Below are 27,805 nucleotides of genomic sequence, written 5' to 3'. Positions count from 1 at the left end.
ATAAGTAAAAATAAACAGCTATATATGTGTACATTTTGTGTACATGCTTTAATTCTCCAGTTGTAAGTGCTCTCTCCATTTTATTAGTATATTATTTAAACAAGGGGCTGTAATACGTAGAAGACATTGCTTCTTTACTTACCCTCTTCCAGGAAGAAGGTACACTTTAACAAAGGGGTCAGAATATCCATTGTTGTCTCGAGGAACAAGGTTTCTTGCTTGGAGAATATGTATTATGAGATTTCCAAGATCATAGTTGATTTGAAGCTTTAGAGGATAGAGAATAAAGTCATTAACTTTAAAAAAAGATATAATGAATTATCATTCATTTTCTTGGGACAGGAGATCAAATCCAAGGCCTTGCTCATGCTAGGCTAGTGCACCACCCCATGGCTAAAATGCCAGCCCATCATTCAATATTTTATTAGTGTTTCTTTTTAAATCCTATAAGAAGCATTTATCCCTTTTCATTTTATTTGTAATTTAAGAGAATAATGAAATGTCAAATTTAATTGGGAAGCCTGAGGCACATTTTCATTTCTAGTAAATATGTTGTTCATTTTTTAAATGGTATAAAGTCTTGGGCTATCTAAAGTTTAATTATAAGGAAAAGCATAGCATACATGATAGTTACCTTTTTACATTGAATTTCTATTCATAGAAAAATTATACATGACACTAGTGTTCTTTATTAGAAACAGCACAATTTTAAAATAAATAACTGGACCATTTATTACAAAATGTCATTTGGAGTTCATTAAATAAGTAGCATTAGATAGAAGAGTTATATAAAGATAAATATGTCAGTGCTAAAACGGTAAGAATTTTTTAAACTGTGTACATAGCTTCTATTTCCATGTCTATTTTTCTTACAGAATAGGACTTGGAACATATAACCTTACTTTTTAATTTTAGAAGCTGAGAAAGAAGGAAGAGTCATGGCTCAGAGGTACTTTTTATTTACTTATTTATTTTACTCAGTCATTGGAATTTATTTCCGTTTTGAATTTGAGTTCTGTTCAAGTGGTTTTGGTTTGGTTAATATGTAATAGAGTGATGCTATTTTTCACTATAACTTATTGCAGTTACAGTACTTTAAGAGACATTATCAAGATCTTCAGGGGGTAGTCTAGTAAAAGTTTTATCATGCTGATTTCCTCTTTGCCGTGGCAAAATTTAAGCCAGGCTAGACATTTTACATGGCTATGTGAATGACATCTGGCTACTTAATCTATGTGGGTGAAAGTGATTAATAGCATTTCTAGAACTGGTACATATAAACTTTCCATGATAACCTGAGATGCTGTTTGTGAACAGGATCAGCTTTATTGTAAAAACTTCATAGGTCCATATTGGCTGCTGTACACTGCCATTGAAAAGTGATTTACAATGGATATATATTTTTCTTCAAATATACACCTATCTGTCTGTTTGTCTGTCTATCTATTTGAGAAATCAGAATAATTCAAAACAATGATGTTAGCTAATTTGCCTATTTTTACTTGTTGGTGCCTATTGCAGTGCTACGAGCTTAGTGTATGCTACACTCCAGGCTCTACCACTGAGCTACAGGATAGGGTCTTTCATAATTTGCCTATTTTTTTTAATTGAAAGGTTGTTTCCATATCATGTAGAATAAGTCATAGTTCTTCTGGACGGTTACTTTTAAAATGTAGTTATCAAATAATGGAAACAGAAATATCTCTATTTTAAAGGAGAATTCCATAAATAAAAATACTAACATATTTTTTATAATCTGTGTATATATTAAAAATAGGATAGCACAGGTGAGTCAAACCTTTGCTTAAATTTCATTTCACATAATTTTAACCTGGTTATGTTTCCTGGCAGAAAATGAATCTTTAATTACTTGACTTAATCATCGTTAATTCAGAAAAGCATATAGTTGATCTCTCACTATGATAAGAGCTTTGTGAGCAACAAAGCAAAGAACCCTAAACGAAGATGAGGAGTGGAGGTTTAGATCCCTATGGTACAAAAGGGAACGGAAATACAGATTAGGAAATACATCACAATTAATGTCACGGATATCTGGAGCAGCTTTCATATTTTCTCTTAAGGAGAACTCTTTCATTATATTTTCTTCTCTTTGGTCTTAGATTTCCTGTTCAAATGCTGAAGCACAAAGTTTTTTTTTTTTTAAACTGAAATGCAAACTTGCACTCTACACTGAGAATGCTTGCCGACTTTTGCTCTGAATGGACTTAGAGAACATCTGGAGTGGCCCAGGGCTTAGTTCTGAAAGAGAATACCATGCCTGTTCCCAGCAGTCCTTAATCACTACATTCCAACTGCCAGCAGATCGAGGGGTGGCTTCATTACCAATAAAGCTTGGCTAAAATATTAAAATAATATCTCCAGGGTTAAGAAGAATAGTGTGAGGGTAAATCTCAACTTCAGCAAGACATCTAACTGGTCAAGGGAGAGACAAAGAAAATAAAAGTGTAAACAGCAGCAACATAACCACCAACCAAAAGAACAAAGAAATGGAAACACTTAGAAAACACTGTTAAGTGAAGTAAGCCAGACCCAAAATAAAGAAGTTCCATGGCTTCCCTCATGTGGGGGAGCTAGAATGTGCCTACAGATCTGTAAATAAACATACCAGGTGGTATAAAAGCAGTTACAAATGAATTAACTAAAGTATAAGAGATTGTATGAACATCTCATATAGTGTAATTCTTTAGAATGACTAAGTCAAAGCCCCAACGAAATAAGTACCAGGAAATGGGTACTTGGAGGGGAGGGGGTAGGGCCAAGGTGAGAGGGGTAGATGAATGGAGGGATAAGGGTGGGGAGGAGAATGCAAGCAAGAATTTATTGTATATACCACAGAATGGACAAAAATAAGAGGAGGGGTAGGCGGACTTGACGTGAAGATGTTGAAGGGGTGACACAGATCAGGATGAATTGTATATATAAACTGCTCTGTCAAATGACAGAGAATTTATTATCCTAAAAATTAACAGAAGTGAAGGAAGAGGAGGTTTGGGAGTGGTGAGTGAGAATGTTGAAAGGGGTGGCATTGATCAAGATGCACTCTATTCATAAACTGCTTTGGTGAATGGCAACTCCTCTATACAATTACTTACTGATAATACAAAATATTTTTTAAAAAAACTAAAATAAGGGAGTTTAATGTTTCCTTTGTTGCTTGTGAAATAACAAAAGACAGGTCTGGTGGCAATGCTTCCTGTACGTGGGGAACAGCAGTAACATCCAGATGTGGACGCTGGTAATCAGGCTGAGTACCAACATAACAGTTCCTTCTTGGTAATGTGCTCACATTCTGTGCTTCTCCATTTGCTCACCTGCATGCCACCTCTGCTTTCATTAGTACGCACCCAGGTAATTAATCACTTTCAATGATGTTTTGGTCTTTGTGTCCTCCCCTTTATAATCTTTCCTTGTAGTCTACTGTCATATTAGGTTTTATTACAATTTTTTTCTATCAGACTTTCTCTTATCCAAAATTTTCAGTCATCATTTTGTATTACGTTAGATCTAATATCTCTATTTTTGTAACTAAGAGTCTCTTAATTCAGTTTCAATCTCTCTCTCAGAAATTATCTTATTCTTTTTCTCGGTTAATACTTTTCCTTGTATATATTCTTCCAGAATACACATTCCTTTCTGTAAGCTCTTTAAATGAGTTAATATCTCTATTATCCTTGGAGAAGTTGTTTGTGAATGTTTTCTCTAGATTGTGTTGGGCATATAGCTAAGATTGTTTACCTTATCTGATACTATCTTCAAATAGATTGTTTACATTGTGTTCTTTCTTTCTAGGTGACAGTTTCTATTTACCCTAATTGACTTGTTATTATTACCTAAAGAACCATTTTTCTAGTTTTTTTTTTTTTTTACTCTAACCCACATTAAGATCTATCTGTCTGTCTATTTCTCTCTGTATCTAAAGTCACAGTAGTAACTCATGAAAAGAAAAAAAGAAAGGAAAGTATTAGATACCATCTACTTTGTTCCAAAACACTTCAGTAAGTACTCAGCACTTGAAGCACAAAACATTCTGGTCCTACTGACACATCAAGGACATTTCAAAGTATAAAACGCCACAGCTATGGTTGGATTTCCTGCTACCTGTATTTATATTAATATATCATGCTACAAAATTACATTTTCCCTTTATAGTTTGGTGTGTAATTATAAGATAGATTTTAATAGTTTGTTTACAATTTGAAAGACCAGTAACAAACACAGCCATAAGAAAAGGTAAATTGTTGACACTGTACAAATACCTGAATTTCTCCCGTAATTGGATGAGAGACAACCTTTGTGGCATCTGTAGGCTGTAACAGTAGAGACCATTCATTACATTAGTAGGTTAACTATTCAAATAACTTTTCATTTCAAATTTTTTTGCAATTAATTTCTACCTGGTCACTGCTGTTAAAAAAGAAAAAGTTCTGGATTCTAGGGGAAAATAAGGCAAGTGTAACTAAAAACAATATATCTCACAAAATCTTTAAGAGAGGATTTTTAAATTTTCAAGAATAAATGATGGTTAGATACTCTAAGGACTCTCAGATGATCATTACCCAGTATACACTGAACTCAAAAGATTACACTGTAACTGGCAACTGTTAGTAATTTCAATCAAAAACATAAAATAAGAAGATAAAATGTTTAATAGGTATGTTCTAAATATGTAAATATATAATTACTCTCATTATAATTTTTTAAAAAATAGCTTTAGTTTATTATTATGCTATATGATTTAACATTTAGTTAATTACATACCTAATAAATAAAAAAAGTAAAATTCTCTAAATTATGTTGAAAATATGTGAAATATTTAGATAGGTTACAATCCTGATACTTAGGCTTTAATGCTTACTATATATTGATGGGTCAAAATTATAAATTTCATTTGTTTATTCTTTTAGGAAAAATGTTTCAAGGAACTCTAAAAGTTGCATATAATGAGGGAGAAAAGATGTATAGATGATATTCTCTTCTCAAGAATGCTGACATCTAATGATTATAATTTTCCACTGATGATTTTAATTTTCCACTGAAGAATTGAACATATATATGCATTTTAATGTTACTGTCAATACATTAATCTCTATACACTGTTCACTAGATTATATTGCTCAATAGATTATAATGTTCAATAGATTATACTGCAAACCACCGAGGTAATTTTAAATATTCTAGTAGTCATGCTAAAAATAAATATTGAAACTAATTTTAATAACATATTTTACATAATGCAATTCATCCCAAATAATACCATTTTCCATGACATAAATATGGAAATTGTAATGAAATATATTTTCTCTTATTTCTCATATTAAGTCCTATGTTTCACTCTACAACATAACTCAAGTGGGATTGGCTACAGGTGGCTTGCATCTGCTCTTTTAGACAGTAGAGTACTAGGTTTCTTGCTTTAACAAAATAATATAGAACTCCACAGGTCCAAATTCTTGGCAAAGATCAGAATTACTGCAGATCACAAATTTCTTAATGTTTTCCCAATTTAACTGTTTTCATTTTACCTAGGAAGTTCACATATTACAATAAATCTAGTTTGTACAGTTACAGTACAAAGGATTCTCAAGTGATCACAATAATACTGTGCTATTATTGTGGAAAACATTGAATGATGGACTTAAGGGAATAGAAAAAATAAAAAAAGATTCTTAATTCTCATGTAGTGTATAACTCAACAAAGAAAGTCCAACCTCTTTCTGAAGAGGTAATTTTAAATATTCTATGAATTTTAAATATTTAAAGATACAAATGGTTTTATGACCATTGGAGGTAGAAGGAAGAATAACTTCTTGATGTCAGAAAAAGATGACAATGTGTAATGACTTTATGGAGGTTGCTTTGTATCATTCTCCTTTCATTTTTACTGAAAGCCATCATTACCTCCTTATTACCTCCAGATGGTAGTGAAAAGGCCAGGTATAACCTGTAATTTTTCCCATTTTCAGGCTTCTAGGATTCTACTCACCCCCGTATCTTGTGTAGTTCTATGCTTTAGACACATTATTTTCTGTTTTTATGATTTTTGTTTTTTTCTGGTTGGACTCTTTGCTTGAAATATTGATTCCTTGTCCCCTTTTATAACATTCAGTTAGTTAAACGTCAGCTTTTCTAACCTTGCTCTCTCAAGAACCCTCAATCTACTTCTTAATGACTTTCAACGTTACATCTTCATTGAATTTGCCTGATCATTCTTCATTTGTAATTAGATAAGAACTTCTTTAATTTCACGAGACATCATACCTTGTATTTCAAAAAGGACAAAAACCTAATGCTGTACACAGAAGAAAGTTCAGATGTATGCAAACGCTAAGAAAAGTAAGCAGGAAACATGAAGCATCAGACAAATATTTCATAATTATCAAAATATTTTGAGACTTGAAAATACATAAAGTTAATGTTTATAGTCAGAAGAGGAAAATGTCTTGTTGTTATTGTATAGTAATCATTCTGATTTGAGGTAGTCACAAAAGAATTTATGTAAATAAAATGATACTTCATTTCCTATCTGGTATGATTGAAGAGCCAGAAATGAGGTAACTCAGTCATCACACTGACCACTTTTTACCTTGCTGCTGCTGCTGCTGCTACTGCTATGTTTTTTTTTGCTCACTGAGGGAGACCCTGGTTGTCCTGGGCTGGGAACAGAGCTGGATCCTGCTGATGTGGGGCCCGAATGAACATGGGATCCTTTTTCCATCACCGATGACAACACCAGAGGCGACTGCTGTAGCGAAACCTTTTGGAGCTCGGCAGCCAACTGCTTTGGATCAACTCCTGGGGATTTCGCCTTGTCCACTACAAGCAAATGACATTTGAAAGATTTACAAATTTCTCTGTTTCAGAGATTCTTCATACCATGGAGCCTCTTGAGGTTCTAGGGGGCAATGGCAAAATACTGCTTATAAATTAAAACTACCTTCGGTGTTAAATTGATGCTTATTTATGCATCTATTTCAGAGGAAGTATGGGTGGCCCAGAGAGAATGGTATAATGATGAATTACAGAGGGACACTGAAGTTCCAGTTACATCTTCAGAAAATTATTAATGTTCTATAGAGCACTGTATGAATGATACAATATCCTGTTTTGTTTACTGGAACTTGACTGAATGATCAGCCATTTTTCTTGCTCTGTTCAAGGGGAATATTTCAGAGTATATTTAATTTTAGCACATTTATAGATGCTAAAATCCCGATAGTACTTAATTAATTCTATTTATGGAAGTAACACAGACTTTACAACTGTCAGTGTAACATAGGAAGAAATCAATAAAAATTAAAGGAAATTATTTCAGTCTTACATTTTATCTAATAAATACGTATTTTGTTAGCTAAGAAAGAGCTAAATGATTTTTTAAAACTTATTATAAGATGACAAACAAAACCTTCAAAACACATTTATAAGGTCAAGGATATACCTCAGGAATAGAGTATTTTCTCCATGCAAAACACCCTGGCTTCAGTCTCTAACAATTAATAATAGTTATGTTGAAAATACATGAGTACTAAATCAAAGATCAAAGACAAATGAATTTCACAAGATTAATTTTTATTTAAATGTGATCTTATGCAGCAATGGCTTACTTCATATGAAATTATTATCAAGCCTAACATGGTTTCCCTTATTTGCAATAACCAGTACATGTGTAGGATAAGTAGAAAAAGTCAAAAGCTATGTACATATGACCATATAAGATGTTGTTAAGTGAAATGAACCCCAAGATAGGGACACAAATATTTTGGTCTTCCTTGCTATTGTTTCTAACATATTTATAATGTACCATGTAATATTTTTGTTTCTTTACATGCTCCTCCCCCACAGTATAACCCTTGTTTTCAGTGTATTTGATGTCAGTGCCCTGTATCTTGTATATATACTTCTCTAATTCAGGAAGGGGAAGGGAAAAAACAGAATGCTTAAATAGGGATACAGGTTGACCATTGTAACAATGAGATGTACAAGACAATATGTTGAAAATGAACTTTAAAACTTTGGTGGGGGATGGGGGTGAGGAGGTATGGGGGTGTTGTGGAGGTGGGAGGGAAGGGATGGTAGGGGAATAAAAGGAGGAGGCAATAATGCTGGATAGGAAAAGTTCTCATTACCTTACTCATGTAACTGTAACCCCTCTGTACAGTACTTTTACAATAAAAAACGTACAAAAATCTATCCATAATGTTTTTTATGTATGTGTATTTCATCTACTTCTACAAGAATTCCTATATTTGTTTCTTCATATTATAAAGCAGATTGCTTCAACTTACCAGGCTTTGGTGGCTCATGGAGTTCTAGGTGCTGGGGGTTTTCAGAATCAGATAGCATGTTGAGATCCCTAAAAATTAAGACAAAACATTAAGTAAGAAAGTGAAGGAGACTGAGACAAAAGGCTCTCCTTTTTTCCCCCTCCAACTACCTAGTTTTGTTTTTCTTTTCAGTAGGTAAATGAGAAGTGGTTCATGATAGAAAGCAACCCAAAAGCATGCTCACCCTTCTAGTCCACTAGATATACATATACATATATGCAATGCTGTTAAAATCAAAGCAGATATAAGTGATTCTTTAAGGTGAAATCTTTATGGGTTAAATATAAGATCATTTAGAAATACCATAAATATCCATGATCTAAACAGGTCAGGTTTTCATCTAAATGAAGCATGTTTCAATAGAAAGATACACGGGAGAGCTAACGACACCATCAGAAACTAAATTAGTGGGATTCTCTCTATGCTTTAGACATTGATTCAGAACACAAGAAATCTATAAATTGTGTATTCACTTTGTTTTCTAATTACTGAAAATCTTTCTTACTGGCAAAGGTTCCACCTTAACAATTTTAAATTAAAAGAGCCATGAATTGCCAAAAAATGGAAACAGAAAGATGGGGAAAAACTCACAGTCTTACACATATTTCTGCTTCCCCACTTTGCTGCCTAATGATACTCTGTACTTCTTCATATGTCTTAGAAGTTAAAGGGATTCCATTCCATTCCAATACTTGCATCCCTAAAAAAGACAAATTCAAATATAAAATTCAAACATGTGCTCTTTCTGCTGAGTCCGCAGGGCACAGCTTACATTTCTCTCTATTTAAAAGCCAACATAGCACACCAATGCAGATAATATCAGTTCAAAATTCTCTGCAATCTGACCTAAAAAACTTACCCAAACACATGAATATATTTAAAACAACATGCAAAATTCTGCTTTTGGATACCTAGTAAATATTAACAAACACATGCATTCTGTTCACATTGCTATAAAAAACATTATTGAATGTATATTGTCCACACCAACTTTGTAAACATAAAAAAACACAAACAAACAAACGAGTAATTTTAACCATCAGTATATTTTTCCCCTTTAGGAAGCAACATACTAGAATAGCATAAATCATCTATATTCCTAGTGGTATAAGTAATCTGGTGATTTCCTCCTGAAATGCTTTTCAGAAACAAGTGTACTTTGCGTTTGTCTAGATAAAAACACACTGATCTATTTCTTTTTTCTGAATTAAATGACAGATATTCCCAATGAGAGTAGCAGGAACCATACAGCAGGGGCAGCTGTATGGGTCTGTGACCTGTGCTGTAATATAAGGCCCTGGACTCAGAAGGTCCTAGGCTTGCTATAAAGCTTTATGGGTGCTATCTTGAAACTTTTAATAATGTTTGAACAAAACCCCACATTTTCACTTCACACTGAGTTCATTCACCTATAAAGATATCTCATCCTCTGTATTTAAAATGAAAGTAGTACCATTGCATCCAGTTTTGGGGGGTTGTCAGTTTGTGAACTGTCAAAATAGTGTAGAGTACTTATTTGATGTAACTGACATGGTCTTAATATAACCTGGAAACATCTTGATAAAATCTCCAACATGGTGGCCACATATGTGTAAATGTTGTCAGCTTTGCCTGAGAAAAATGTCTGGATGCAACCACGATTTAGATAAATGTAATAATTGTTGAGCAATTAGGGTTTTAAAAAAGCCCCACACTATGTTATAAGCTTCACATTATGTAAAATTCTGCATTGTTCACTACTGGAGACAGGGAGAGATTATGTTGTTAAAAGTTTTCATAATTATGGTAAATGTTAGAAAACATATTACCAGTTGCAATCAAGTAAGGAAAATGCTTTTAAAATATAAAGAAAGAAGTCCATAGATGGGCTCACAGTAACACAAACAAAAAAAAAAATGACTTTTCTATAACTTACTCCCAGAAAACTTTATCTTCCGATGGGCCTTAGGTTTATTTCAACAATCCCAGCTGTTGTATACATAAAAATAAGAAAATTATGTAAAAGACAATGACAACACCACTAAATAAAAATCTGCCACAATGAAAGAACGGAACATTTTATAAGTCAGGAGAAATAAAACATCGACATAAAAACAGATAATTTTGGATTAAACAAATGAATGCTGTTGTAGTTCAGAAATTGCATGGTCACAATTGGCAATAGCATATTCTGTGAAAAATCACACTCTGTACAGTATCTTTGCAATAAAAAAATTAAAAAACAAAAAACAAATGTATTCATTGCTTTACTTATGTAACTGTACTCACTCCCCTGCTCATCACCTTTTCAATTAAAAAATTAGATTCATAAAATAAAATAGATCCTTGAAAGTTAATATGTTGGAGAAAATGTCTAGTGTCTGAGGCATTATAGGAAAATTAACTCATTACTAATCTTATTCAATAATGAATCTTATTTATTGAAAATATTAATCTCATTCTCCAAAGATCCTTTTCTTCTGGGCTTAATATACCAGAAGTTCATCATGGACATCATTAAATTGAAATCAAGTTGCAAATAGATTGTGGTACCTCATTATACTTTCCTGCTGCTTATGCTGAGGCCCACTAGCAGAAAGACTATTATTTCAACACAGTTAAATAATACATTTTCCTTTCTACTTTCCTATAAATCCTGTAGAAACCAGTGTTAATAGTGAATTGAATATATCATTCGATATTTTTACATAAAATGTTTTTGGAAGTCTGAGAATTAAATATTGTGTGATTTTTTTAAGACTATCATTTGATAGCCCACATCAAGCATGAAGTACAAAAACCCTATACAACATATCCCTTCATGATAAAAATGAAGAAAATAAAAAGGAAGATAAACAAAACACTTCGATAAACATCAATATAATAAGCCAATAGCTAACATTATAAAGAATGGGAAGAGATGAAAACTTCTCTCTTAGAGCTGAAGTATAATAAGGATGCCCATAATTAATATTTTATTGCAACCTAGTTCTGAAAGTCCAAGCTAGGGAAATCAGGCAAGAGAAAAATATAAAGGGCATCTATGTTGGAAAAGGGAGAGTCAAATTCTCACTTGAAATTGACATGCTCTTATAAGTTGAAAATCACAAAGACTAAAAAAACCATTAGGATTTATACATACATTCAACAGCAACTGAACATTTAAAATCGACGTGCAAAAAGTCAGCATCATTGCTATATGCCAACAAAAAATTATCTGAAAAAGAAATCATGAAATCAATTCCATTTACAGTAGCTCTAAAACATTCAGGAATGAACTTAATTAAATGAGAGAGATCTTGAGAATGAAAATTACCAGATATTTGTAAAAGTAATTTACAAGTTTACAAAAGTAAAATATCATGGATTTATAAAACCAATGTTGTCAAAATAGTCTTGCTACCTACAGACCTGAAACAATCACTATCATAATAACAAAGACAATCTTCACAGAACTAGAAAAAACAATCCTAAAACATCTATCAAAGCACAAAAAACTCCTGAATAACCCAAACCATTTTGGGCAAAAGAACAAAGCAGGAGGCATTACACCACCTGACTTTAACATATTTGAAATATATCTATTAATTGTAAAATTCTGTGTTGATGTACAACACATGCAAACAATTTTGCAAATATTATATTCTATGGATGGAATATAAAATAATACTTTATCATTTATTAATTTGAATGTAAGTATTTTCATTTGCAAAACAGTATTTTATATTATGTGGAAAGATTTCCTCGAAGGTCACATACATGAATGTTCTTTACTTTTTATACACATTCATTCATATTTTCCTTGTATTTAAATTCATAAGATGTAAGTTAAACATAAGTTTTTCAATTTGGAGAGTGTAAAAATGATTCTTTAGTCATATTCACAGAGACTAACTATTATAATAGCCTTTAATAGAAAAGCTAAGACTTGCAGAATTTTTACCAAATGTGCAATACTTAAGATTTGTTGTTCAAAATCTCAAGCTTAATATACTATTAACAACAGCAACAATAACAAACCACCATGAAGCAATTCTAGAACTTAAAAAAAAACTAATGTAATTTCATGTACACTTTCCTAATTTCTACAATTAATTTGTCCTGGGGCTTAGGCTCAGGGCTTGTGTGCTGTTCCTGAGCTCTTTAGCTCAAGCTAATTATCCACCACTTGAGACACAGCTCTACTTTTGGCTTTTTGTTGGTTAACTGGATAAGAGTCTCATAGACTTCCTTGCCTGGGTTTGCTTCAAATCACAATCCTCAGATCTCAGTCTCCTGTGTAGATAAGATTACAGGCATGAGCAACTGGTACCAGGCTAATTCATTAATTTTGAATGTTCCTCAAATTGGCAAAGCCATTCTTATCTTTATAATGCCAAAATTCCATATTAATAATACTTCATTTGTGCTTAATATTTACCATTACATCAACAGCATCTCAGTTATTAAAATTATTCAATTAACCGTTGAAATATTACAAGTTACTACAAATTCAAATATCTCTCTCTATATATATCGTACTAAAAAGCTCATGACTTAAATTCATCTTATTCTTTCAACAACTAGTTCCACAATATTTGCTACGTGTATAGCATTACACACTTCATAATCTTTCTATGTGTCTTATATTTCCTGTTGTTATAAAAACTATATAGTACTAGAAAAAATAGAAATATTTTGACACTTAGTAACATAAAGGTAATTCACAGAGGAGAAATTTCAAAATGGTTACAACTGTACCAAGAAAAGCACTATCCATTAGTAATGAGGACATGTAAACTAAAACAAAAATTATATATTGTCTAACTTTTATCTTATTGAGAAAAATGTGAGAGCCATAAATGCCACCTGTTGACCAGATGTGTATCAGTAGACCTTGATTTCATGATGGGTGATTATTTTTGGTAGGCATTCCCTGACGTGAAAATAGTATGACCAGGACAGGATAAGAAAATAAACCAACCACATATTTATGATTTATAGATGTGTAATTATCTTAATGAGAATGCAGCCTTTCTTGGGTGCAATGTGGCAGAAAGTAGTTAAATTAATGAATGCATGTGTAGAAGTCCTCTTCCTGAGTATGCAATTGTATAAAGAAACATAGCAGTGGGAATGTTGTAAATGCTAATGACAGAAATACTTGGCAGAAGTTGGAAGAAATAGACCATACCATGTGTTAAACACCAGAAAGCAGATTTGTCTGCAAATCTGTGACAGGTAAAAACAAGTGAGAATTCAGATCTAACGTATAGGGCAATGCTGCTTGTATGGACTTAAATGGCACATAAGGTAACACCATGCATTTTAGAAAAATTAACATGCAACATATAAATTATAGTGTCTGTCATAGAGGTGGAAAAGAGAATAGGAAAAGAAAGTAAAGAATGAGTTAATAAATGAATACATAACAACTTTGCTAGAATTCTTAAGATTAATGTGCTACTAAAGGGAATTTAATGCGGAGAAATTCCAGAAAGCAAAACTAATGCCTAAACCTAATTAACTGTAATAAAAAAAATAACCATATAATTTTTATAATTAGCTTTACATATTTCCACATAAACATTATTAGGCAGAGTATATATTAATTACAAAACTGTGAACAAAGTCTCTCAGGTGTCTTGTATAAAGAAGTCATAGTCAGTTGCAAAAAAAAAAAAAAAAAGAGCTGAACTAAACAGCCATTTTAAACAATAAAACAAATAATTTTTCAATCTAAGTTTTTTTTGGCAGTGCTGGGGACTGAATTTAGGGTCTTGCACTTGAAAGGCAGACACTCTACTACTTGAGCCACATCTCCAACCTTTTTTGTGTGTGTTGGTTATTTTAGAGGTAGGGCTTTATGCCCATCTACCATGAGCTGTGATCCTCATACTTGAGCCTCTCCATGGTCCTGGGGATGATAAGCAAAGGTCACTATACTTAACTATTGTGCATCCACTTCCAAGCACAGACCTTGGTTGAGATGGGGTTTCTTGAAATTTAAGGGACTAGTGTGGCATTTCAATCCTCCATCTGTGCCTCCCAAGCAGCTAGGATTATAAATTTAAGCCACTATGCTCTGTTTATTTTGAGATGTAAAACAAACAAACAAAAACCCCAAAACAAACAAATTATATAACAAGCCACTCCATGTGAAGAGCTGATATTCTCTTTGAAACATCACAGAAATTTAGCCAATAATCAACTTTGGTTTGATACATGTTCAATGAATAAAAATGAGTACTTCATAAGTTGAATTCCATTCAAAAAGTTCTTTCTCCTTTAATAAACATAAACCAGTTTTATATAGTCTCAATCAATAGTATAGGCAATTATTTTGGTCATGTGCCTAGAAATCCAGAGTGCCCCCCCTCTATTTATGTGCTCTAGACTAGTGCCCTAACACTTTGCCACAGCTCTACCTCCAGTTTTTAGGTAGTTAGTTGGACATACAAGTCTCATTTACTTTCCTGCCCAGGCTGACTTCAAACCGGTATCCTCAGATCTCAGCCTCCTGAGTGGCTAGGATTACAGGCATGAGCCACCAGTACCTGGCGGCTTACAGTCAATTGTACATCCTACAAAATTGATTTTCCATTGAAAAACAAGAATTGTCTAAGAAAACAGTGTAACAGGATATCAATCAACTAATATAAAACAAAAATTATTTTCACTCCAGATCGCTAAATTTTAAGTAGAGAAATAAATTTTCTAACTCATAAGCAAACATAATAAGTACTTTAAAAGATAATGAAAATATTGTTCTAGATAGATTATATACACATATGTGTGATGTGTATGACATCTGATAAGGAGCCTTTTAGTTTCATTTTTGCTTATGCCTATGGCATTTCTGAAGACCGCCACCATACTGCATTTAAAACAAAAACCACAAAGTTATTTTTCCTACTTTATATCATTTTTACCTTCATATCAATACAGGAAATAGATACAAAGGGACTATCCCTATTTTTATAGATAAGAACCTCCATTACAGAGACCACACTTAGCAGTATGTCAGTCGGACTAATCTATTGCCTAAATTCAGCAATATTGTCATTATAAAGGTCTGTTGAATGTTTAAGTTATGCAGAATATCTTTTTCTAAAATTTTAACTATTTTCATAGCTAATGTCTTAGATTTGATCATATAATCAATAAAAATATGTTTAGGTAAACCAAAACTCATCACATAAAACCCACAGATGTTTAGTAACTGTGTGTTAAAGGGAACCAGATTCTTGTGATGACTTTTCCTATACAGGCCAAGGAAACATACGCAAATGTTCTCAAGAAGTTAGTGATAGTGATGCAGGTGGATGTGAATCTAGGGAGTGGGAATGGTGGATGAAATGATCAGCTCATGTTGAGAAAGACCTGGCAGGAAATATTATACTCAGACTAATTCAAGGTAGTTTCCCCATACTTCAACCATTATTCTTATCATGATGATTTTAATCGCTACTTTATTTACTTCAATCATGATTGTAATCATGATGTTCATATGCCTTTCTCAGCCTGTGTTGGTCCGAACCTCATCAAGTCAATGTTAGTTTTGTTTAACTTTTCTCCCTAGCTTGTGCATACTTCTATTGCCACACACAACACTTCTAAATTCATTAATGTAATTATCTCTACTGCTGTTCTGGGGCTTTCTGTATTCATAGTACAGGTGTTTCCTAAATGAAAGAATAAAATCAGGCAGAATGGAAGTTGGGAGACAGATTAAGAAGATAGGAAATCTGAACATCAATTGATTTTTACGTTTTTACATTGGATGCAATTTTCACAAAATGCTATCATGGTGAAAAACGGGGTTGCTGAGAATGAATTCTACAAATCAATACAGTTTTTAAATGCATTTCCACAGTTCATCAATGCAAACTCTCTAACCTGTATGCAATACTGAGAGATTTTATTTATATTTGTTTTCCTCAAATCCTTTAGGTGATAGAGATTGGAGCATAATTTCCAAGAAAGAAATACTACATGGTGATTTTTCCTAATAAACATTAAAACACATGGCTCTTGGCCATCATTTGTCTAAATCTGATGTGAAGAGCTAATAACAAGACTAAAATATTGAATTGCTGCCTGGAGACACACACAAAAATAGGCATTTAGGGGTAGGGTTCCTATTAAAGAATAAGTATTTATTGTGTTAGTTGAAAATAACATACAATACTTGGAAGCCAAATACACTGAAAATTTATTATGCTACGTACATTTTTTAAATTGTTGGGATGATTTGACTTACTAAATGTGTAAACAATGTATGGGAACAAATGTCTCACCATACTGAGGTCATTTTCATTGAGCAGAGATTGAACATATATATGTACATAATAATAACAATTTCTCGCTTCCTTCTGGATTCCTTCTTTGCTCTGAATAGCTTAATATCAATGAGGGTTATTTCCACAATTTCCTAGCTACATTCCTTTCTTCTACATTTAACTGCTTTCAACTTATTTTTTGATGTACACATATATTTAATCAAAATACATCATACTGAATACAAAAATTACAATTAGTACATGTGAAGCAAAATTTTATTAAATGTATATGGAAATGAGTATGTTTTGGTTTGATCATTACACATTATATAGTACCATACTGTCATCTTATGTCAAACAAATATGTACAATTGATTTTTAAACAGATTTTTATTATCTTTATGCAATTGTATGAAAGCATTGCCATTCACTAAGCAGTTCATAAATACAGTGCATGCTGATCAATATCACCTCTTCCATCATTTACCACTTCCATCAATTTTCTTAATTTTGTAACATATATTGCATTTTTTGACTGTATTCTTCCTTTCTCTCTTCCTTCCCCTTGATTCCATCCCCCTTTCAAGTATCCATTTCCTTTATTCTGTTGGACTGTTAATCAGCAGAAAGCAATTTTATTTCCACATCAGCCTGTTTGTTTCATGTCAGTGGCTTCTCCTCTCATATTAGTAGAAGCTGACATTTTTACAAGGGCCTACAAGATTCAACCTGTTACTTTTTTACTCGAACACTTGTTACCCTCTCTCATATGTTCAATTATTTCCATCCACATACTCTTCTTGCTTGTCTTGTATTGGCTTAATTAATATCAGTCACCTACACTAAAACAGGTAAGCTAGAAGTTCTTAAAAATATTCAGGAACTAGTATTCATGCGTAGGGACCATCCTCATGAGATAGGCTATGGAGAAACAAGGAAGTGAACACTTCTTCATAGGTTTCATTGGTCTGAGAGTTGATAACTTGGGCACACCCATAAGCCTGAATAACACTGTTTTAAACTTTTGATTCTTCTATTTTTCATTCATTTGTTAAGAATTTTGAATCTACATTTATCTTTTATCACTCTATTCCTACTGTAGCTCAAAACAAATTTCTAAAAATTTAAAATTCTTTTTTTCTTTTTTTTTAATTGTGAAAATACCGTACAGAGGAGTTACAATTGCATGGGCAAGGTAATGAGTACATTTCTTATCAAGCATTATTGCCTCCTCCTTTGTTTCCCCTTCCCATCCCTTCCATCTCTGGTCCCCCCCCCCCCCCCCCCCCCCCCCCCCCCCGCGCCAAAGTTGTAAAGTTAGCTTTTCAACATAACGTCTTGTACATCTAAGTAGATACATGACTTTGCATTTTTAATCTATTAAATAGATATGACTATATATAAAGAAAAATTTTCCTTCACAATAACCCACACATTCAATATTGCACAATTGATTCTCATGAAAACTGGCAAGCTTATTTTATTTTATTTTATTGGTGCTAAGGAATTGAACCCAGAGCCTCAGGCATGCAAGGCAAGCACTCTACCTCTGAGCCACCTTCCCAGCCCCTGGCAAGCTCATTTTAGAACTTATATGCAAGATCAATTACCCCTAGTTGTCAATGAATTTGATTTTGGTACCCTGGTACTGTATATAGGGAAGAGAAGGGGAAAAGTAGGGCAAACAACAGAATGGTGAGAAAAAGGATAGGGTAGGGGAATCCAATTCAACAGCAACATTCACAAGACAGTATGTTGGAAATGATCTGTAAAACTTGGGGAGGGGTGGAGAGGAAAAGTAGAAAAAAACGAGGGAAGGGGTAACAAGTTTGACACATATAAGCCATATATAAATGAAAATTTATACAGATACACAAACTAATATGCATATATATTACACACTAGTCAGACTAATGTTGCACAAAAATTAATTCTTCATAGTAAAGAGGAAAAGAAAACTAGATATAACATTCTAATCTATACTAGAGAGAATCTAAAAATAAGTTATATGATTTATAATTCTGTGATTATAAAACACTTAAGAATATAGCCTTAAAATTTTAGCAGAACTGTATCTCTAAGATTTCATTGAAAAATTACATAATGCATCATGTTTATAAAACAAAATAGAAACAAAATGACACATTTGACTGTAATAAAACTATACCTTCTTTCAAAGAAAAGTCAGAAACTAAAGGAAAATATCAAAGACTAGTAAAGTTTTAGTGCCTACATGCTTGCCACACAAACCTAGAACAGATAAAAATTGCCTTAAAATCCGTAGTCTAGTTAACATATAAAAAAGAGACTAGGAAAATTAAAATGGGAAAAACTGAAAAGTTAATAAAATTTCTAAAATATTATTATACTGAGTACTCTGACTAGGAAAAATGTTGAAACAGTAGGCCATCATTCTATCTTAGAATTGAAAAAAATATATACAGAGAAAGAGAAACAAAGAGCTAAAGAATCAAGAACAGTAATTTTCACCAATGAATGTACCTAACACTTTGTAAAAACTTTTGATGAGCCACATATCTTCCTACCCATTTAATAGAACTTAGAGTCATTATAACTCAGAAATCTGACTTCCAATGTAGAAGAAACTCAGCCTAACTGCACAAGGACATTAGTTTGCAAAACTACATATCCCATTGTTTGAAATGGTGAAACAAACTGCAAATAATCCAGATGTTTAAATTAAACTGTAGCAGAGACATGGAGTTACTTAGTAGTTGAATGATACAAATTTGTCTAGTACTTAAAATAAATACTTAATGTACCTTTAGGTAGTCTCAAAACTCCTTGTTACTAAAAACAAGGGTGGGACATAACAACATGCACAGATGCACATTCTTTATATAAAATTTTATAAACAAGTAAGACAAATTACTGTATGGTTGTGGACCCATATAAAACACAGTGAAGAAAAGCAAGCAGAACTGTCATACTGAAAATTAAGTCTAGGGTTTTATTCAGGGGTTTGGAATAGGATCATGAAAGGAAAGGTAACTATAGCAGGAGGTTTTAGCTGATTTAGCCTCCTAATAGGTTCTTATTTCTTTTAAAAATACAAAGTAAACAGTTCTGAGACCTTCAGAAGGAAAGGGAAATGTTTTGTGGACCTTTTTTTGTGTGTCAGTTTTAAGTTATTAGTTTTTAAAAATCAGTACTTTTTAATGGAAACAACATGACCAAAAATCTGTCACAGAATTCTGAGATCCATTAAAACAAAGTTTAATGAGAAAAAAAAATACAAAGTAAATATGGCCGAATGTTAAGACAACCACACAGTATGTTGGGTGGAGGACTGTTGGCTATAATATTCTCTAAAGGTTTTCTGCATTCTCAAATATTTGCAGTAAAATTTCCAGGTAAGTGCCTGATTAAAAGTAGAAATGCATACACACAAGGGATGCTAAGGAAGAGTGTCCCCTCCCCCATGCCCTTTCTAGTCTGAGATTAAATCATAGAAGTCAGATGCTGGGCTGGGCATTTGAAAGGGTGAGATGAGGACAAAGTAGGGAAATGCTGTGTAAACCTTGCAAGGAGATTTCCCTGATTGGTGAGAAGCTTAGAGATATGGAAAATCATGGCTGCTTTTAATGCACTTGTAAACATCATTCTCTGACTTTCTGTGGTTATTGCAAAACGAGAAATTCAACCACTGAACTGTTTCAGTAGAAATTTTTAAGATTGAGGGCAAAATACACTCACCATTTAAGTGCAAATGAATCAGAAACAGATGTGTCAGAACGCAAATAATTTCACACAGTACTATTTCAAGTTGAGATTTTAACTTCAAGTTTAAAACTCTTCTATTTTGTACTTTTTGCAAAATAGATCTCAACCACAGAGGAGACTCAGTTTATCGGGCTAAAGAAGAACTAGTTGAGAAAATTTTCCTTCTTATTTTCTACCACTGCAGGGTAAGATGGTGCTGCATTTTCCCTACTGGGCATCCCCTTACTCCACTCATCAGTAATAAGCCCATTTGTTTAGTAATTGGTATTTACATTAACAACAAGAATAAGAGTCACTTTGGTATTTAAATTAACAACAAGAATAGTTAAGGAGTCACTAAGGTTACACTGGTAATCCCACCTACTTGGGAGATAAAAATTAGGAGGATTGCAGTTAACAAAATTTTGCTGATGCACTATCATAACAACATGCTGGGTTTGGTGGTGTGCCTTAATCATCCTGGGTAAGCAAAAGAAATAAATAGGAAGATCTCAGTCCAGACTGTCAGGGGAAAAAACATGAAACGCTATCAAAACATAACTAAGTCATAAAAGGCTGGGGTCATTCCTCCAGTGATAGCATGCCTACATAACAAGGGAGTTCAAGACTTGGTACTTTGGGGCTGGGAAGGTGGCTCAGTGGTAGAGTGCTCGCCTTGCATGCTTAAGGCCCTGGGTTCGATTCCTCAGCACCACATAAGCAGAAAAAAAAAAGCTGGAAGTGGCGCTGGGGCTCAAGTGGTAGAGTGCTAGCCTTGAGCTGAAGAGCTGAGGGACAGCACCTAGGCCAAGAGTTCAGGCCCCACGAACTGACCCCCCCCCAAAAAAATAAAATAAAATAAAAAGACTTGGTACTTCAACAACAACAAAAACACTAGGAAGAAAAAACAAATTTAGAGTACATTTGTGTACATTTTTCAACTGTCAAGGTCATAGTTGTAATGTTGTGATAGTACTGCCAGAGAAAACAATGACCACTTTGCACATTTTTTTCCTCAAAAGTTAATAAAAATGTTCTATTGCTAAGTAGTGTTGATGATGTCATAAGCATAGGGGACTGTTTATGGACAGTAGAGTCTACCTACTATTTTAGTATATTTATTTACATTTTACATGTTTAAATATTTAAAATGCTTAAACGTTTTTATTACATTCTAGTGTACTTTTAGATATTTGAATTTTTCAGGGAAATACTGCTAACAAAGGACAGGAAAAAATATCATACATCACTTAAAACTGTAAACATTACTGATCATGACAAACTTTAATACTGTTAGTCTCAAAAATGTTAAAATGTTAATCCTAAAACAAATAGCACTTTAGAAACTTAATTAGATTAGCAGTCAAATTCCCAGCAAAGCCTAGCTAGTCTTACGCAATTAAAAGGGAGAAGAACGTGTAGCAGGTTCATTTCTGCTTGTTATTTGTTCAAGAATGTTTGAAACAGAAATAAATTATAAGGTGCTAGAAGATTAAGATGCTTCAAATACCAGATTTTCTGAATTGCTTAAGAAAAATCTCTTCAGGGTGAACCCAAACCAAAAGATGGATTCACAAAATGTAAATGAAGTGATTAATGGAAATTAATACCACTATTGTTTTAAGTCCAACACAATCAGTATTACCTAATATTTTGCAACAATTATTGGTAATTCTAAGCATTCTGAAGTAGAATTGTCTCTTTCATTATTGAATGAGCTAAATTGCCTTGTTCAAAAATTGTTTTCAAGAAAAAGTTACATCAAAATATCTTTTTAAAACAAATATTCAGAGCAATAACTCAGAAAATACACTGGGAGTTCGTTTTCCTTTTAAAAGCAAGCATATATACAAGAATATAACGGGTTTTAGAGCATTACAAAATCAGCATGAGGTGCTGGGAATGTGGCTTAGTGGTAGAGGGGTTGCCTAGCATGCATGAAGTCCTGGGTTCGATTCCTCAGTACCACATAAACAGAAAAAGCCATAAATGGTGCTGTGGCTCACGTGGTAGAGTGCTAGCCTTGAGCAAAAAGGGATAGTGCCCAGAGTTCAAAAGCCAGGACTAGCAACAAGAACGATAGCAACAACAAATAACCTTCATGATAGGTAAATATGTTTTAAGTGGATGAATCCAGTAAACAAAAGGCGAGAAGAAGTTTGAAAGTCAACATGATCAGAATAAATGTTATGGAGTGCTGTACATGTTTTAAAATCCTGATGAGTCTGAAAATGCTTTCATAGCTGAGATCAGCAAACTCAGAAAAAGCACAAAAGTCAGGCAAATACTGTAGTGCAGAGTGGAAACAGTAATCTAATTATTATATAGCTAATTGAGCTGTTACAAAAATAATATTACAAAAATAATTTCAGGCTAACTTCAGTTTTCTCTCTTGAATGAATTGACATCATTTTGAAACTGAATTTCTAAACTTAAGGCCACAAAAACCAAGTGCATAGTGTATCATTTTATCACCATATACTTCCCTGATACTGTGTTTAAATCATCCAAAGTTGTAGCATTTCTTTATTTCCATGGCACTGTTTTAATGTAAAGAAGATTATAAAATTTTACGTATAAACTATTCAACAATCTTTGCCAAATCATATCACAGTATTCTAATATTCACGTTAAGGTAAAAACTGAATATTCCATTTCCTCTAGTGTTTACCGTGTGAATATAAATGTAAACACAGTTTATCTATAATAAGCTGGAGGGTGTTGGCAGCTCATGCCTGCAATCCTGCCTATTCAGGAAGCTGAGATCTGAGGCTCACCATTTGAAGTTACGCTGGGCAGGAAAGCCTGCGAGACTTATCTTCAATAAATCACCAAAAAGTCAAAGTGAAGTTGTGGCTCAAGTGGTAGAGTGGTAGCTTGGCAACACCAAAAACACATTACTGCATATGAAAAGATTATAGTAACAGAAATCTCATACAGACCCTATGTACTGCTTATTATGGTTATTTCCGATTCAGTCTTTTTCTTCTTTTTGCCTCTTTCCATTTTTCCCTACTTTAGGAATACTACTAAAATGTTTTAAATGAGATGCTTTCAATCTTATTTTTGTTAATTTTAAAAGCAAACAACTAAAAGAAAACAACTAAAACATGGTTCCATTTATAACAGCTGCCTGGTTGTACATTATAAATAATTCCACCATGGCCAATCCAACCTATTACCATGATGATCAAATTTGAAATTGTGAAGCAATACAGAGAGCTTATTTTAATAAGTTTCATCATTACTTGTAGCACACACTGCAATGAATATTTGCACTATGAGCATTTATTCTAGATTACCAAAATATTCAAAGGTTGTTTTGGTAAGTTTCAATATATTTGATTGAAGAACCTGATAGTGAATTGTTTTTAGCCCAATTAAAGAAATATTAGGTAAAAGTTAAACAATGAAATGAGAAAATATATTTCCAAACATATTTTATTTAGAATAATATAAAAAGTATTTTATTTACTACATCAACCTTTACAATAAACATTATTCATTGTAAATGATATTATTAGGAGCTGTCATACAAACACACACACATATAAAAGTTTGAGTCTGGAGAATAGAGTAATTATGTAATCTGATAGACAACACAAATTTAGTGTTATATAGTCTGAGAATCAACTCTAATATTTTACTAAATAAGTATAATAAAAAGTGTATGTTTCGCCCATTAGCTCTACTATAAAATTCATGACTTCAAAAGCATATCTGTAATAAAGCAAATGTGATTTAAAGTAAGCAGCACTAGCAAAGGGTTTGGCCAGGTTTTATGTAAAGGGCCAAAGAGTAAATGTTTTATACTATTATAGTCTATACGATTTTTGTTATTATGATAGGAAAGCAATCAATCTCTCTATACAAATCCATGCCGTGGCATTGTTTATTGAAACAGGTGCTAGATGATTTGGATAGCTGACTATATGTAGTTTGCTGAATTGATCTTAGTTTGTACTAAGTCTTTGATTTTTCTTACCTGATTTCAATATAATTTTCTTCTTTTACATGAAACATTAATCCAGATAAGTAAAATTTTTTAGCAAAATTATGTTAGTAAAAATCTTAACTGTTTTTTAAAATAAACATACTCTTGCTGAAAGGACAATGCAACGGAAAATAAAATAAATATGTCTGTGCATGTATCTTCTTTAATATTGCAGTACAAAGTTTCAGATCCATAAGAAGGGTGGCATACCTATATAGCACTCTAGAGAATCTTTCATATTAAAATATGTTCAACATGAGCTGGGTGCCCATTGGCTCACGCATGTGATCCTAGCTAATCAGGATGCTGAGATCTGAGGATCATGGTTTTGAGCCAGTCCAGACAGGAAAGTCCATGAGACTCTTACCTTCAATTAACTACAAGAAATCCAGAAGTGGAGTTGTTGCTCCAGGGGCAGAACATTATCCTTGAGCAAAAAACTAAAGGAACGTGCATAGGCCTTGAAGTCAAGCCCTAAGATAGACATCCAAACAAAATTTCAACATGAGCACATTCATTTTCCTTCTCTAAGAGATCTCTTATTCTTACCTTCCACGAGTTTCCCTGCTTGTTCTGCACTTCCACCAGGAAGAATCTTGGCAATGTAGGCTCCAATTTCTCCGCTCTGTCCAGGGATTTCTTTACCTCCCACAATTCGAATTCCCAATCCATTACCTGTATTTTAAAAAGAGATAAACATTTTAAAAGAATATGATGAGTATAAGAACTCGAAAGCACACAATCCACCTACGTAAATAAGGAACATGTTACTCAGAGAAAAGAATTCATGCTTATGATAAATTGAATAGATGCAATTCAAACTATTTCAATAGACCATTTGAAAACATGTTTATAATCTGTGAATCAGTCAACATTTCACAACCATAGCTTATCAACTATTATTTTTCTGCAAAATAAACCTATTCTAATTATGAACAAGGATACTTGTCCTTTATGCAACATACCAGATTATTCTGTAATTAGACTTACGGAAATGGGAAATACAAAGAAACTAATTCTAGTAAGTATGAACTGTTGATATTTTATTTAATTAGATAAAACTTGCACACACACACACACACACACACACACACACACACACACACACACACACACACACATATATATCAAATATAATTTGGTTCCAAACGTCAAGGTTGTTTTAATGTAAATTGTATTAAAGACAGTAGAATTCTTCACATTTAATGCAGAGATAATTATTTCTTAAATTAAAATTCATTCTGTTTAGTAATTTGAGTATTATTTTAGATTAACACTATTGCAAGGTCTCCAGATTTTAACAGTTATTCCTTAACATTTTCTTTCTTGAAAACAAAATTATACACAGCAAATATATAGCTCAAAAAAACACTCAAGAACCAGTAACACTTGAATTTTGAAGCCTTCCTATCATTTTTAAAGCAAAGGTATATTCTAAGAAATCATAATTTCTTTTCCCCAGTTAGTATATGATTGTTGTAAATGGATTTTGTCCCTCCCACCTTTCTTTCCCTCCCTTCCTTTCTCTTCTTGACTTCATAGTTCAGTAGGGAATTGTGACCCCACAGTTACTAGGGAGAACATATGGGTGTTAAAAAGAAAAGTTAAGGGCTGGGAAGGTGGCTCAGTGGTAGAGCACTTGCCTTGCATGCCTGAGGCCCTGGATTAGATTCCTCAGCACCCCATAAGCAAAAAGAAAAAAGATGGAAGTGGCACTGTGGCTCAAGTGGTAGAGCGCTAGCCTTGAGCTGAAGAGCTGAGGGACAGCGCCCAGGCCCAGAGTTCAGGCCCTACGACCAGACCCCCCCAAAAAAAACCAAAAAACAAAAAAGAAAAGTTAAGAATATGTCGAGAAATGAACTTTACAACTTTGGCTGAGAAGTGGGGCGGAGGGAGGGTAGTCATGGAGATGGGGGGGCAGGGATGGTAGGGGAAAAACAAAGGAGGAGGCAATAATGCTTGATAGGAAATGTACTCATGACCTTGCTCGTGTGATTGTAACCCCTCTGTACACTATTTTCACAATAAAAAACTTATTTAAAAAAGAATAATTTCATAGCATGTAAATGTCTTTGTGATGAAGGCAGTTTCACAAGGTAATTTAATATTCAGAAAACATTATATATTGATCAGAGAAGATTAATGATAAAAGTTACAAAAACAATAAGGAAATACTACTTCTACAAATTTAAAAATTACAATTAAATGCATTATTCTTTATCAGTCTCTTTGTATAGTATGTCTCTATATGTTTTAGTCTTATGAAATATGATATGGTACTAGTAAATGAAATCACTTTTAAATATACTCATGAAACATGACTGTATTTAGGAAAATCTTTACTTTTTAATGAAAGGTTACTGTTTAAGTCTGCATTTGTTTTATACTTTTATTAATGTTATAGTACAAGATTTAGTATTATTGAGTGGTTTGTATTTTCATCATGAAAATAATATATAAAAATGCTTTAAGCCACTAAATTTGTTAGCAGTATTATATAACGAATGAAAGAATAAAAGGTATATTTTGATTTTTTTGTGCATAAATATATGTGATCATTATCTGGGTAATGAAGTCTGCACAATACTTTTTCATAGTAGTAACAACAGTCACTGAATGTAAGAAAGAAAGAGAAACAGGGCATAAAAAAACAACCTCCTGACTTCCATAAACAACAAGGAAGAGCTCAGTTATCTCAGTTCTACAACACTGACATTCTGTAATAATGTGCATAGCAAGTACCTAGCACCTACGTGTCACTAAATATATTCTTGAATGAATAATAAATGCATTAATATTGAAGCCTATTTTTCACCAAGTGTGACTAATGCATCAATGACAATGATGTTAAAAATACTGTGTGTATAAGGTGATCGAATTTCTAGAATGCTTCTAATATTATATCATCTCACTAAATCTTACAATAAAAGAATAAAAGGGCATGATCAAAACTAACTTCTCTATAATTCACATGAGAAGAAATAAGGTTTTGATAAGGGTAAGTGCTCAAGGTATCAAGCTGATATATTGGAAAGTTAAAGTGAAGCTCATATTGTTACTTAGAAGAGTATCTTCTGTCTGGTTTGTGTTGGAAGAAATCAGTTTACAAAAGCAAAGTCCAGTCCCTTTTCTCCATTCAATTAATTAATGGGAAATGGGAGGGGTTACAATCATAGCATTAAAAGGAGAAACTACCAAGTTATGAAAAGCAAAAATGCATTGTGAGCAATATGTTAGTTGAAACTGAGGAGAGGAAATAATTCTGACTTAAGCAGCCTACAAGTTATATTGCATAATTAACCTATAGATACAACTGATCAGATAGGAAACAATTTATTTTCTCAGTATAAGTTTTATTGATGCATATATATTTTTCACATCCATATATTAGTCTATCTATCTATCTATCTATTTATCTATCAACTTTAGGACTATTATAAACACACAAGTTACAAACATGTTTTATATCAGTAATTGAATTAATACTTAGATATCTTCAATACAAA

General features: G+C 33.0%; 1 protein-coding gene across 1 annotated transcript in view; it reads right to left on the bottom strand.

Annotated features, from left to right (window-relative positions):
• The window catches only part of Pclo (piccolo presynaptic cytomatrix protein), a 280,740-nt gene that overhangs the window by 64,892 nt on the left and 188,043 nt on the right, over positions 1 to 27,805 (bottom strand). The window contains 6 exon segments of the mRNA XM_042684701.1: positions 143 to 267; positions 4,278 to 4,328; positions 6,605 to 6,834; positions 8,304 to 8,371; positions 8,934 to 9,042; positions 24,849 to 24,974. Of these exon segments, the coding sequence (XP_042540635.1) occupies positions 143 to 267; positions 4,278 to 4,328; positions 6,605 to 6,834; positions 8,304 to 8,371; positions 8,934 to 9,042; positions 24,849 to 24,974 (709 nt within the window).

Source organism: Dipodomys spectabilis, unplaced genomic scaffold, assembly GCF_019054845.1.
Source record: "Dipodomys spectabilis isolate Male_0828 unplaced genomic scaffold, ASM1905484v1 ptg000089l, whole genome shotgun sequence".
NCBI lineage: Eukaryota > Metazoa > Chordata > Mammalia > Rodentia > Heteromyidae > Dipodomys > Dipodomys spectabilis.
Note: the sequence above shows the minus strand (reverse complement) of the source record. Positions and strands in the feature narration are given on the sequence as shown.